General features: G+C 55.2%; 2 protein-coding genes across 2 annotated transcripts in view; one reads left to right on the top strand and one right to left on the bottom strand.

The window, feature by feature from the left end:
• The window catches only part of SLC9A5 (solute carrier family 9, subfamily A (NHE5, cation proton antiporter 5), member 5), a 19,117-nt gene extending 11,541 nt beyond the window's left edge, over positions 1–7,576 (bottom strand). The window contains 8 exon segments of the mRNA XM_010851047.1: positions 81–170; positions 395–597; positions 805–1,025; positions 1,708–1,885; positions 2,175–2,253; positions 2,400–2,563; positions 4,093–4,395; positions 7,335–7,576. Of these exon segments, the coding sequence (XP_010849349.1) occupies positions 81–170; positions 395–597; positions 805–1,025; positions 1,708–1,885; positions 2,175–2,253; positions 2,400–2,563; positions 4,093–4,395; positions 7,335–7,527 (1,431 nt within the window). The 5' untranslated portion in view covers positions 7,528–7,576.
• A 1,565-nt stretch (positions 7,577–9,141) lies between these two features.
• FHOD1 (formin homology 2 domain containing 1) overlaps positions 9,142–13,970 on the top strand; it is a 16,600-nt gene continuing 11,771 nt past the window's right edge. The window contains exon 1 of the mRNA XM_010851119.1: positions 9,142–9,414. Coding sequence (XP_010849421.1) covers positions 9,214–9,414 — 201 coding nt within the window. The 5' untranslated portion in view covers positions 9,142–9,213. The remainder of the gene's footprint in view (positions 9,415–13,970) is intronic.

Below are 13,970 nucleotides of genomic sequence, written 5' to 3' on the forward strand. Positions count from 1 at the left end.
AGGGGGACCGGATCAGGACTCTGCTCAGAATAGGAGAAGGGAGAGAGGGACAGGTGGGGGCATGGGGTTCTGGTACCCACGTGCTCATGCAGCTCCTGGTTCAGGGTGGGTTTGTGATGCTCACTCCTCTTCACCTTCAGCCACTTGACCAGTGGCTTGATGGTCAGGCCCTATGGACAGGCAGCTGGTGAGCCCTGCCCTGGCCAATTCTCTGCTGCCTTTCTCTCCCTGCAGTTAGGCTTCAGCTTCCATATCTCCACCTCACTGCCCTCAGAGTCTGGGAAGTCAAGCCCCTGCAGCCCCCAACAGGAAAAGGAGCCCCTCTCCCATAAGCTCCAGGCCTCCCCAGGGCCTGCCAGACCCTCTCCCCATCCAGCCTCCTGGGTGCTCCCACCTGCACGATGACTGTGAAGAAGACCACCACAATTGTGGTGGCTACAAAGTAGTCCTTGGCAGGGACCTTGGTCCTGTCCAGGAGGATGACGAGAGCGAAGGCCACAGCCCCCCGCAGGCCCCCATAGGACATCACCACCTGGTCAATCTTGTCCAGAGGGACCAGCCGGAACTGATTCAGCACCCACGTCTGCAGGACTACGCCTACAGCAGGAGGGAGGCCAGTGGGAGCAGGGTGTTGGGAGTGGAGGGCACTGGCTGCAGCTGGCACCCAGTATCAGGGCTCAGGTCTGAAGGGCTGGGAGGGCTGAGCAACACTGGGAGGACAAGGATGTGGACTCAGAGGGCGAGATGAGCTGGGGTGGGGGGCAGGGGCAGGGGAGATAGGAAAGCAGAGGGTTCCAGCTATACCGAGGGCTCGGAAGAACAGGATGAAGAAGAGGGTGCCCAGCACCAGCCAAGAGTCCCAGGCCCACTTGGAAGAGTCCACGGCCGAGATGCCGAGCAGCATGAAGATGACGGTCTCCGCGCAGCTGGCTAGAGTCTTCATGGTGTACTTGACAGCTGTGCGGGACTTATGGGAGATGTTGGCCTCCACATACTTCTTACAGCCCAGGCCACACATAGTCACCCTGGGAGAGGAATGGAGAGTCAGGGCGATGAGGAGGGGCCGCAGGAAGCACAGCCTCTGGGGTCTGAGCATGCACAGGAGAGGATGCCCGTCACAGGATGTCAGACTCAGAGCCAAAGTGCAGCGAGGCATGGAGCCCGTCCCAGGCTGGTAGTGGTAGTCCTGGGCTAAAAGGGTCGGAATCGCCAGGCTTCCCACTCAGTGCCTTCTGGAGGGGAAGGCAGGGAAAACATGATCTGACTGGCACAGACTGCCTGAAGCACCTTTCAGAGTTCTGTGACCACCAGAGCCATGGCACCAGGCCTCAAAGTCCACGTTTGGCTCAGCCCACACACCCCAGAGAACACTTTGCTGCTAAGTCGCTTCAGTCGTGTCTGACTCTATGCGACCCCATAGACAGCAGCCCACCAGGCTCCCCCATCCCTGGGATTTTCCAGGCAAGAACACTGGAGTGGGTTGCCATTTCCTTAGGCACGGGAAAAATGGGTTCTGAGGGCCCAGGACAGTTCTAGAAGTGGGTCCTGTAATGTTCCCTGAGGTTTAGTGTCTCCCCTGGGAAATTTGAAGCTCCCACTCAGGGAAACCTATAGACTTCTCAAGGTCCTGCTTCTGTCTGTGTGAAGGGCAACCATCTCCAGCGCCCCCTCCCAGCTGCCTGCGTGCTCGGCGCCCACAGGACTCACGCAAGAATGGCAGAGAGCGAGGCCATTTCAGCGGTAAGGTAGGCTGCGTAGGCGAGGAGGAAGACCAGCAGCGGCTCGATGATGCGGACCCGCTTGGTGAAGCGTGTGGTCAGGGCCAGGAGGAAGGCAAAGACTAAGCCCACGGCTGCCCCGCCCAGACTGACCACAAACAAGGAGGCTGGGGGAGGAGTGGGTTGTCAGCATGACCCCTGGCTGGGACCCCTCCCGGGCCAACAAGACTGCTGCCTGGCGGGGAGTGGAGAAGGATGCCCACCATGCTCCCCAGGGGTCAGGAGTGCAGGAAAGCCCCTCCTTCTCGGGTTCTCAGGGCCCTGTTTCTCCGTGGAGGAGGGAAGGGAGGAATGAGGCACCCCAGCAGCATCCTCTGTCCAGACGCAGTGGGGGAGGGGCTCAGCAACCCGAGGGAGGCAGCCTCCAGCGCCCGCCGAGAAGGGGGAGATACTGACCGACTCCCTTCAGGTAGTCAGTGGCCCGCACGTTGGCAGAGCCCATCTCCACAAAAGAGTTGCAGACCTTGTACAGCACCTGAGTGAGAAGTGGTGCATCAGGAGTGATGATGGGGGAAGGCGGAGACCAGATTTCTTCCCCAGGGGATCTGGGGAAGGGTCTGAGCCTGGTCAAAAGCATGGCAGCGTGGGGTCGAGCAATGGCAGCCCACTGTGCACTCTCACCACGGTGACTGCATCGTTGAGCAGAGACTCGCCAAAGACGATGATAAAGAGGGTCTCGTTGACATGCACCTCCTCAAAGACAGCCAGCACGGCCACGGGATCCACTGCTGAGATGAGGCTCCCAAACAGCAGGAAGTCCAGCAAGCCAGCCTGCACTCTAGGGGCTTTCGAGGGACAGCAGACGGTGAGGTACTGAATTGCCTACAGCAGCCCCAGCAACAGGCCCAGACTGTTGAAACAAGGATGCCCTGAGAGGACTTGGGACGGTGAAGAGCGCGTCAGCCTGCAGGTCAGGAGACCTTAGGTCCTGAGCCTAAGGACTGTCTTTGCCACTTACCCGCTCTATGACATGGGCACTGTCACTGCCACCTGACTTCTCATAAGCCATACCTCCTCATATGCCTGCCTGACAAGACTGCTGCAGAAATCAAGCAGGGAAATGGCTACAAAAGCTCTGTGTAACCTGGAGAGCTAAGATGGCACTGACAAGAAAAAACTGAGCAACGGCAATAATAACCACCATCAGGTGGAAATAGGCTGCTGACTGGCTTTATTAGGAGAACAAAAGAGTGCCTTCTCCCACATCGTAGTTCTCAGCCTAAGGAAGGCAACATGCACAATTTTTAGCAGGAGCGGGAGGGGCTATCCATCCATGACGGCTGAATACAGTATGAAAAGCACCCACCACTGGTGGGACTCGAACATCCTGTGCAATCTCTGTGAACCTCAGTTTCCACTTCTACATACTCAGAATAATCATAATGTCTACCTCAGAAAGTTCCTTATTTAACCAGTGCCTAATACATAGGCACAGAGTCGGACATGACTGAAGTGACTTAGCAGCAATACATAGTAAGCACTCAGTAGTTATTACCTATTACTAGGATTACTATGATTATGGTCTGATGTTCTCCCCTCCCTTCCTGCACCCAGAGAGTTCACTGAACCCATAGGAAAACCAGGTTGGAGACCTGAGTGGAAATTGCAAACCTCCCCTTGCCCCTGGGAAGAAGTCTGAATTATCAACTTTCAAGGTTGAATGGGTTTGGGGCCCAGAAAATGAGAAAGAAGGGAGCAGAACAGGGCAGCCTGAAGGCAAAGAGCTCAGTAAAATGACCCTCTCCTGCTAACCTTGGACCTGATATCAAATGAGTTTAAGGGCCTCTATTTCCTTGTCCATTAAATGGGATAAATGATACCCCCAGCAAGGTTGATATGAAGAGCCAGTGGTATGAGCAAAGAGAGAACACCCAGTGTAGTGTCTTGCATTCTGCAGACATATGATATGTATTTATTAAAATAATAAAAACAGAAAACCACCCTGATGTGACCTGGGCAGAGCCCTCAAAGGGATGTTGAGCTGTGCCTCAGGGGAGCCAGGCTGGCAGTGTGGTAACAGAGGGCAGGAGGAAGCAGGTGGTAATGCAGGCTTCCCAGCCTTGGCAGCCCATGCACAGCTGAGAGCCAGGCCCCTACTCAGCTGTCATCTGCAGAAGCCCAGACTCATCTGGCAGGGACCTAAACCAAGGCTGCAGGCCCATCTGGAGCACTGCCCCCTTGGGAAGGACCTAAGATGGAGGTCTCAGGGCATGGCTCTCGTCAACATAGGATCTTCAGAGCTGGAGGAGAAGGGAGCTGGGTGAGGAGTCTGGCAAAGCCCCCCACGGCTGGTCCACATTTTAGAGTCACTCACCCACAAGTCCAGCCTGCTGCAGGCCCCAGAGGGCAGCACCCGTTGTGAAGGCATTCCAGAGTGTGCCCACCACGGCATAGGTGAGGATGGCACCCAAATTGTCAAAGAACAGCCGGCTGGGCATGAAATAGCCCGAGTCCAGCACAATAGGAGGCAACAAGAAGAGGAAGAAGGTGCCTGGCTCCAGCTGGTACTCCGCTTTCTTGGCTACAGCCAAGACAATGCCCCCCAGTGCCAGTCCCAGCAAAATCAGCAGACAGCTCTCGGGGACCAGAGACGTCACCTTCCGAGACAAGTGAAACACTACAACACAAGAATAGGGCAGGAGGTGTCATCAATTTATGAAGCACGCACGCGTGCGCGCACACACACACACACACACACACGCGCGCGCGCGCGCGCGCACTGGCCTAAAGCCTTCCAGTCTTAGATATTTATTCAAGGTCAGGACCCCCAATCCTGGGACCAAGGAAGAAGAAATTCAGGACTGCTAGAATCTCCGGCCTCCAGAGCTTCAAACTCTCCACTGCAGCAACAGTTGTCTGTTTCTTAGTGCTCCTGTCATGGTAACCTAGGTCTCTGCTTACTTTTTCCACTTCTAAAAATACCCCATCCTCTCTACTGTCATCCTCAAAGGACCTCACCTTTTTCTGCTCTCCCTTATCCATTGTCGTTATTTGAACCTCAGCAAATAGTAGGTACATTTTTATGCATAACATAGTTGTAAAAATCAGGGCCTGTGGAGTCAGTCTCCCTGGGTTCAAAGCCTAGCTCTTTCATTTACCAGTTCTGTGACTTGGAAGCAAATATCTTCACTTTTTTTTTTTTAATTGTTGGGCCGGGTGTTAGTTGCAATATGCAAAATCTCCAGTTGCAGCTTGAGGGGATCTAGTTTCCTGACCAGGGATGGAACCCAGGCCCCTGACACGAGGAGCTCGGAGTCTTAACACTGGACAGTCAAGAAGTCCCAGTCCCTTTTTGACTTGCAATTTTTTTCATCAGTAAAATGAGAATAAAGACAGTACTGATCTTGTAGGGTTGTTGCAAGGTTTAAGTAAGACGATCTGCTCAAAAGCAGTTAGCCCAGCGCCTTGTAGTAAATACTCTATAAATGTTACCTTTTATTCTATTATTGTGTCCTGCCCTAGACCATAATGCATATTATACCTCCTAGGAGTACAGCAGATCTCTTAGCCCTGTGTGCTTTTTCATTATGTAGGCTCACTAAGGGCTCAGTAGTTTTACAAGCAATAGACTTAGCAGTTAGACCTCCAGTTCTTCTTGTGGCTCTATCCTATCCTAATTGTGTGATCTCAGGCAAATTATTTAAATTCCTGAACTTCAATTTCTTCTCCTGTAATATGGGGAAGAATAACCTTCACAGGGTGAGGATAAAAATGATATAGTGTGAATGTGCCTAGCAGAATGTCAGACACATAATAGAATCTCAACAAATGTTAATTCAATATGATTCTGGGGGAAAGTAATAACATATCTGACCCTTGTGTGTGGGTCATTGAGGGAATAGTATTCTCTGGCAAAAAAGAAGAGGAGGTATGGAATGATTTTCTAGCACTATCACCACTCCTATCTTTGCCTCATCATATACTCTTTGGGCTTTCGATTGGGCCCTGGGCCAGGTGAGCTCCTCTCCCCAGACAATGCTTGGAGTGGTGGGTAGTGAGGGATACCTTGGTGTTAGGCTGTATGAGACGCAATGCTAAGACAGTGCCCTTTGGAAGCTGTACCCAGAGAGCCTAGGACAGTGCCTGGCCTGTGGTGGGATCTACCTAAATATTTGGTGAATAAAAGGGAAAGAAAAATCCTAGCAATGAAGCTGGGGGATGGTATTTCTGAACATTCTACCTCTCTCTCCCCACCCCTAATCCCTAGGATGTTTTTTTCTTTTTTTCGTTGATGAGAAAAAGGCTCTCTTCAACCTCTTCAACCTCCATAGGAGATGTCATCCAAGCTAGAAAAAGAACTATGATTTATGGGGAAAACTACAGCCATTGCTGCAAACCCTAAATAAGACAGGAACTCTCCACCTGGCAGACTTCTCAGCAGACCCAATTTTGGTTCCCAGATCTGAGGCTCCTCCCACCTTGCTCTCATTGCTGCCAGGCCCTAAGGTGAGCTCAGCCACAACTCTCCCCACACTCAGCCCTACCTTTGGTCCCCCTTTCCTCTACTTCAGGGACCTTATTCCATCCTTATCTCCAGAGCATGCATTAATCCCAGCACTGCAATCCAAAACCCTTCACAAAAGCCTGTTCTCTGACAGAACTAGGCTCCTTGAAGGCATTTCAAGCCCCGTTTTCCATTATTAATGGGCTGCCACGGCAGAGTGGAGAGCTCCTCTGTTCCTGCCCAGCCCCTACTCCGAACTGTGTCCCTGGGGGAAGGGGGGCAAACTCTAGACGGTGCGATTCCTATGTGAAGACTGTACTGGTGAGACTGGGAGTACAGGCTGTGCCAGCTTAGATGGGGAGTGAGTAGCAACGGCTCAGCTATAATTAGTCACCCCCACAGCGCAGTCTGCACAACAGGGAGAGGGAGGAGGGTCTCTGGTGGGAGGAGGGACCTCTGGCTGCTCAAAAGTGGGGAGGAAAGGGCAGAGGCAAGGAAAAGCAGCTCTATTCAAGAAAAGGAGTCTGAAGCACAGCCCTCAGTACTGTGCAGACTGAAGGAAATTAGATGTGTGAAAGCCTCTAGGGCAGGCAGCACATAGTAAGGCCCTGCTGGGCCAAGAAGGAGACATCTTTAGGGGATAGAGGTGGGTAGAGGAAAAGTGACATTTTAGCATCCCAAGAGAATGGGCATTTGGAGGTGGCCTGCAGGGAAGGCTGCTTCCTCGGGACCAGGATGCTGGGGTTTGCCAGAGAATACCATCCCCTCAATGACCCACACGCCCTGACTGCTGACAGGGGCTGGGGATTGGTGCAGGGGAGCCCAGACCAAAGAGCTGACTGCAAGAAGAGGGGAAAGAGAGGGCAAAGTAGGCTAGGGATAGGGTTGGAGAGCGCTGGGGCGGCCCTCTGAGAAGGCAAATCCTCAGGGCTCCCACGCGAGAAGGGGAGGAGGGGGATCCACAAGAGGAGGCGCAGAAACAAGGTGAGATCCCGGATTTGCGGAATCGGAACCTAAAGTCGGGGCACTCTGCAAAAACCTGGCCCGGATTTGGGGACTAGGGGTTGGGGGCGGGTCCGCTGCCCGCCGCCGGCCCTGGCGCACGCACTCACCGATTTTAGCCAGGCTGGCCACCAGGATCCAGAGGGCTACCAAGTAGGGCGCCTCCACCTCGTGCCACTGCCAGCGGAAGAGCGCCAACCCTGCGGGAGGCTCCCCCGGCGCCCCCGGCTCCTGGGTGGGCTCTTCGGTTGCTCCTGCCCCCGTCAGGGGCAACCCGAGCAGCGGCAGTGCGGCGCGCAGCATCCTGCCGCCTGCCTAGCAGCCCTCCAGGCACCGCACGGCCGCCGGCCCCGTGTCGCCGCCGCCGCCGCCGCCGCCTACCGGCCTCCCCCGCGTCACAGGCACGTGGGGTCCGCTCCCCCCAATCCCGGCTCGGATACCCCCAACCCAGGTCCGGACTCCGAGACCCTGTCCCGGGCGTCCGTAGTCCGGACGCCTGCCCCTCCGCTCTAAACCAGTCTCGACTCTGGAAATCCCCCAGTGCATCCCTCCCCCACAAGCCCTGCAACCTAGTCCTTCAAGCCCGCTCCCTCAAACCCTCCCCAAATCTCCCCCGATCCGTATTCAGAGCTGTGAGCGGCCACAGTCCCCAAGGGGCACCGCCGGGTCGCACCCGCCAGCGGCGACAGCCAGTCGCGGGAGTGACGGGGGTCTTCTGGATGGCGGGGTTCAGGCGAGAAGAGGGCGGCCCCGCCACCGAGAGTGCGGTCGGCGACTGGCAGACGGCCAGTACAGAGGCCGCGGACCCCGACGCTGCCCCGTGCAGACTGCAGGGGGCAGTGCGCCGTCGCCTTCAGCTCAGCCCTCTGGAGCCTACGACCCCTGCGGGCCCCGCTCTCAGACCAGATCTGCGCACGCGCACTAGGCCCTTTTTAGAAAGCTGTGAGGGATAACTGTCCCCATCGTCCCCAGAAACCCCAAGGTCCAGATTGGGCCGAATTCATCTCAGGCTGAGGAGGACTCTCCTCCTCTTCATTCACCAAATCGAGGGGCAACCGCCCTCCCTTTCCCCTAAATCAGTGAACTCTTCTCACCCTTTCCATGAGACAATGAAGAGAACGTTTCTTCTTCCCTAAACTACGAAAACCCCAGCCTATCGATTCCCTTCAAACTAAAAGGAATTCACTCAACCTTTTTCCCAAACCTGAGGGGGCATTCGGCTTATCCCGCCCTAAACTGAAAAGGACCGTTTCCCCTTTTCATTGAAGTATAGCCCATCCCTGTTCTTCCCCCAAATTGAGGGGAATCGGAATCGATTCTAGGTAGTGTTCTACCTAGCGGCCAAACTGAGTCATTCTATCCTTTTCCCAAAATTAAGAGCACCCGTCCCTCTTTCTTCTCCAACTAAGGGTAAATCATCCCACCTCCTCCTTTGAATTGAGTGTAATCTATTTTCACTTCTTGCTCCAAACTGAAAGGGACCCATCTCCTTGCTTCCTCCAAATGAAGGACGCCCATCCACTTCATACCTCAGCTGAAAGAAATCAGGACCTTCTAGTCCCTAAACCTAGGCGGACCTGGCGGGCCACGATCTGAAGAAACTTCCACCCCATCTTGCCCTAGCAGTCTCTCAAGAGAGCACAGCCTCACCGCCCCCAAGCCCAAAGAAAGCCTCTCGACGCTCTGCGCGTTCTCGCAGTGGGTGGGGGGACGCGCGAGCTCGGGTTTTCCCGGGACTAGCCTGTGAACTAACGGGACCACGATCACGCCCTCTGAATGATTGGCTGCAAGCTCCACCAACCGCAGTACGGCCCTCGACACCGGGCGTCCGGAGACTAGTATTGGCTCCACCCCCTTTCTCGGCCCCGCCTCCGTCTGGCCCCGCCCCTCTCCCTCGGCGTCCTGCCCGGCCCCGCCTAGACAGCGAACTAGTTGAGTAGAAGCCGCGGCGCGGCCCGGACCCGCCCGGAGGCAGGCAGTGGCGGAGCCATGGCGGGCGAGGAAGACCGCGGGGACGGGGAGCCTGTATCACTGGTGACCGTGCGGGTGCAGTACCTAGAGGACACCGACCCTTTCGCATGTGCCAACTTCCCGGAGCCGCGCCGGGCCCCCACCTGCAGCCTGGACGGGGCGCTGCCCCTGGGCGCGCAGATACCCGCCCTGCACCGCCTGCTGGGGGCGCCGCTCAAGGTGAGGGGAGCCGGAGAAAGATTGGGGGCGACTGATGGTTCAGGGTCGGCTCTATGAAAGCTTTTGGGAGCCTCTCGAGGAGAGGCTGAAGCAAGCGGGTGCGCTCCTCCGGGAAAGTTTTGGGCTGGGCACCCAAGGTACACGTTGCCTGGCCGGTGGGAAACGCCTTTCGAGTTGAGGGAAACTGAAGAAGGGAGATGAAAGCTTGTACTCTGCGGCACCCAGACTGCCCTTCGAAATGAGGCCCACCTGGGGAGGCGCTTGGGGTCCGTTCCCTGCCTGTCTGCTCTGCATGGGGGTAGCGTGGGCGTTTGGGTGGTAGCGGTCTTAGAAGACGCAACTGAGGATGGACCAGCTTTCACCTGCTTTAGGTGAGGTGGGGGCGGGACCATGAGGAGGGGCGGACCTGGGGCGGGCCACCAGAGGTGTCTTGAGGCAGGATTGGGTCCTGCCGGATAGAGTATTGTCAGTGCTGGGTGAGGCCCCGCTAGGGAGTGCCGGCGGAGGTGAGACCACAGGGTGAGGGGAGTTCCCTGGAAGCGGCCTGGCCCGGGACATCCTGAGCGCGGGAGGCTGCACTGGTGGAAAAGCCCTTTAAGTCACCGCCCCCACCATCTCCGCAGAGCCGCCGGCCGGGGGCTGGAAGGGAAGTAGCGAGCCGGGCTAATTTTAAACCGTCGGCCTGCCCTAGTTTGCCTGCACCCCAGAGCCTACTCGTGCACGGTGCCGGGAGAGGCCCTTTTGCAGATGGCCCGCCCTACCTCCCCTCCTGCTCGCCGCGCTCAGCCCCCCGCAGGCAGCCCTTTCCGGCGCATTCGGTTTCCGGGCCAGGACTCTGCGAGGCACACCACCACCTCCCGGGGTGCCTCGCCAGCCCGTCGGCACCAAATGGTGAAGCGAGAGTTGGTGGAAGTGTCCTCCCTTGCTCCCAGGCTTAGCTGGGCGCCGAGTTGCGCAAACTTGCCCCCCGGACCTGGGGTCTCCCCTGGAATGTGCCCCAGGCGCCAGGCCCCCAGCCTGCATTCCTAGCGCTGCGGGCCTGCCCCGCCTCTGAGCGCGGGCGGGAGAAGCGCTGAGACTCGGCCTGGGGAGTGGCGCGTGTCTGAGCGGAGCTCAGGCTTCAAGGACAAGGATTGAACATAGCAGCGCATTGCCCTCTCCAGACTTTTGATGTTACCCCTCCTTGTTCTGCCCTGTTCAAAGGAGCATACCGAAGTGGACCCAAAAGAAGCACATCCAGCCAGAAGCCACCTCCCATTCAGAATGGGCGCTGGGGAGAAAGGGGTGCTGAACTGAGGCCAGGTTCCTGCCTCCAGACTCCTGGAACACCCAGTACTGAAATAAGCCTGGAGCACGACAGGGAACATAGTATTCCTCCCACCCCCCGCCTCTGGAGGACACAGCTTAGCCCTAACACTCCTTCTCAAATCAGGGGCGAGTTTGGGAGGATCATCATTACCCCTTACCTCTCCCTCTCATTTAGGGACCCATCACCACCACCGCCTCACCAGGTGCTCTGCCCTCTGTTCTCTGCTCCCTAGCTGAGAACTGGGATTGATATATGTGTGTGTGCTCAGTTGTGTCCAGCTCTTTGCGACCTCTTGGATTGTAGCTTGCCAGGCTCCTCTGTCCATGGCATTTTCTAGGCAGGAATACTAAAGCAGGTTGCCATTTTCCTGCTCTAGGGGATCTTCCTGACCCAGGGATCCAACCCTCATCTCTTGTGTATCCTGCATTGGCAGGTGGATTCTTTTACCATTGCTCTACCTGGGAAGGAAGCACCAGGATAATATGTTAAGTAACCCCCACCTCAGTCCTTTCTGATCTCCCCACTTTCATGATTTCCCACCTGGTCTACCTGAGGACTGCCATATCCCCTACAGGCAGGATAGAGGGGCCCGGACACTGGGTTACCACTGTGCCTGGAGCCAGGACTCCCTGGGGCTGGCATCTCTGCCAGGAATGGTCAGATGCACTGTGATGTGCATATCCCAAATATAAACTGTGACCACAGCCCCAGAATAGAAGGCCAGAGGAAGAAGGGCTGAGAATAGGGTAGGGGCAGGGACGTCAGAGAGCAGGGCTCCTCCTTGTAGGAACTGTCAATGACTGGTCCCTCCCCTAGTCCTGGAAGTGGTGCCCCAGGGGCACAGACATGACTCAGGCAAGCTTCCACAGCTCTCTAGAGGGGAGAGGTGGCCCCAAAACCCAGGCCTCCCCATCCCAGGCTGTAGAGTAAAAATAGGCTCACTGCTTCATCCTCTGCACAGTTGTCCAGCAGGAGAACAGTTCACAGCCAAGTGACCTCTGCTCCCATCCCCCCAACTCTGGGCACTGACCCCCTTCAACCCTGCAGACCCTGCCAGATCCCTGGGAAAGGACAGAGGCCCAACCCGCTTTCTCTCTGGGGCTCCACCCCACACACCCCATTGGGCTGTGGCTAGCCTATAGAGTTCCCCGCTGAGGGCTTCCTTTTTAAATGTTCAGAGTTTTCAGATCTGAGAAGGCCTTGCTCATTTCCTCCCAGTCTAGGAGGAAGCTCCTGGCCACAGCCTCTGACTCATCTCCTGGCCCTGGGGAGGTGGAAGGTGGGGGTGTGTCCGGGCAGTGCCTTGGGTCATGTGTAGTGTCCCCAGGGGATCTGTCTGGAGACAGGGGCCCCTGCCCCAAGGGAGAACCTCTGGCCCTGCCCCGTCTTCTTTACCCAAAGCTGCCCAGTCCCACCCTCTTTGCTACCCTTTGCCCTTCTGGGCCTGCCTCTGGAGCCCCTCCCTGATATCCCAAGGCCCTGCCACATCTGGGATGGCACAGACTTCCTTCTCCCTGGGCTCCAGGCAGAGGGACCTGGGTACTGCTCTGACCCTGATGCGAAGGCCAAAGGGGCCCCCATTCCAAGCAGCAGAGATGGCCCTAGAAATCTGTTCATTCCCAGCAACTTTGTTTCCCCAGCTGTGGCTAAACATTGCAGGGGAACAAGTGTGGTACTTGTTTCCTGTCCTTGCCCCTCCCTACTCCAGCCTCAGTTTACCCCTTAGGAGCAGCTGTGGCAAAGGGGCTAAAGTGTGAACCTGACCTTCTGGGACAGGGACCATGTGGCAGGGTCCCAGAGGATTCTTAATAAGATGGGGTGCTCTGGTGATCAACTGAGCCCTTTGGAGATCTCTGGGAGACTGTAAAAGATTTTGATGTGAGCATGAGTCATGTTCTCCCCCCAGCTTTCCCTGGGGCCAGCATGTCCAATTTGCTGTTCATTCTGGGCTGCAGCCTGGTAAGGGACCCCATGATCTTGGTCCTGGCAGAAGTTGGCCCTGTTACCCCAGCAGGTACGATGTGCGAGTGTTCATTTGTGTTCCCTAGCTGGAACTGGGAGGACCAGTTTGGGGTATTTGCACAGTTCAGAAAGCTGAGGGGCATTCTCTAGCCCTTGGCAACCCCACAGGCCCCAGCCCTCACTCCACCTCCCGCCCAGGATTCCCTGGAGCATTTCCAAAGTCCATGAACCCAAGATCAATTCAGGGAGCCCTGGTCCCATTCCTGATTGTGCAACCTGGAGCAAATTCACAGAATTTCTGAGCCTTGGTTTCCTCACCTATAGAAGGATTATCAGGAGAATCAAGGCACCAGGCAGCCCAGTATGTGGCACAGAGAAGGCATAACAAATGCGGGCTTCCACTCTCAAGGCCCATTCATGTCATCTCATTCAGGAAGCCAAAGTCCAATTGGAGACCCAAGATAAAAGGGAGGAAAGAAAATGACAGGTCAGTATTGCTGATAAACATAGATGCTAAAATCCTCAACAAAATGCTATCAAATAGAATCCAACAACACATTAAAGGATCATGCACCACAATCAAGTGGGGTTTTCCCCAGGGATGCAAGGATTCTTCACAAATCAATCATGTGATACACCATATTAACAAATTAAAATAGAAAACATGAGAACACAAGGTCTTAGGAAAGAAGAAACAGTTAAATTATTTCCTAAAACAAGAATCCTTCAGCATGTAATTCTTCACTTTTCTCCATCTTCCTTGCTCCTGGCATTCTCACCCAATTATACTGTTATGAAAAATATTGGGGAGTAGACACCATGGTCCCCTAAGCTTGCCCTGAATGTAAAACCACATGTGACAAGTTGGTTTGAGCTGCCAGAAAAGCCTGAGTCCAAGGAATGAAGAGAAAAATGGGCAAGACAGAGGTAGGAAATTAAGAGGTACAAGCTGCTATATATAAAATAAGTTACAAAGGCTTCCTCAATGGCTCAGATGGTAAAGAATCCTCTTTACCTGGGGGATCGATCCTGGGTTCGATCCCTGAGGCAGGAAGATCCCCTAGAGGAGGGCATGGCAACCCACTCTAGTATTCTTGCCTGGAGAATCCCATGGACTGAGGAGCTTAGCGGGCTATAGTCCATAGGGTTGCAAAGTGTCAGACATAACTGAGTGACTGAGCATGCATGCTTGCATGCACAAGAATATATAGTACAGCATAGGGAATATAGCTAATATTTTATAATAACTTTAAATAAAATATCTTTATTTTTTTTTATTTTGGCT

The sequence above is a fragment of the Bison bison genome, unplaced genomic scaffold (genome assembly GCF_000754665.1).
Source record: "Bison bison bison isolate TAMUID 2011002044 unplaced genomic scaffold, Bison_UMD1.0 scf7180017864297, whole genome shotgun sequence".
Lineage (NCBI taxonomy): Eukaryota > Metazoa > Chordata > Mammalia > Artiodactyla > Bovidae > Bison > Bison bison.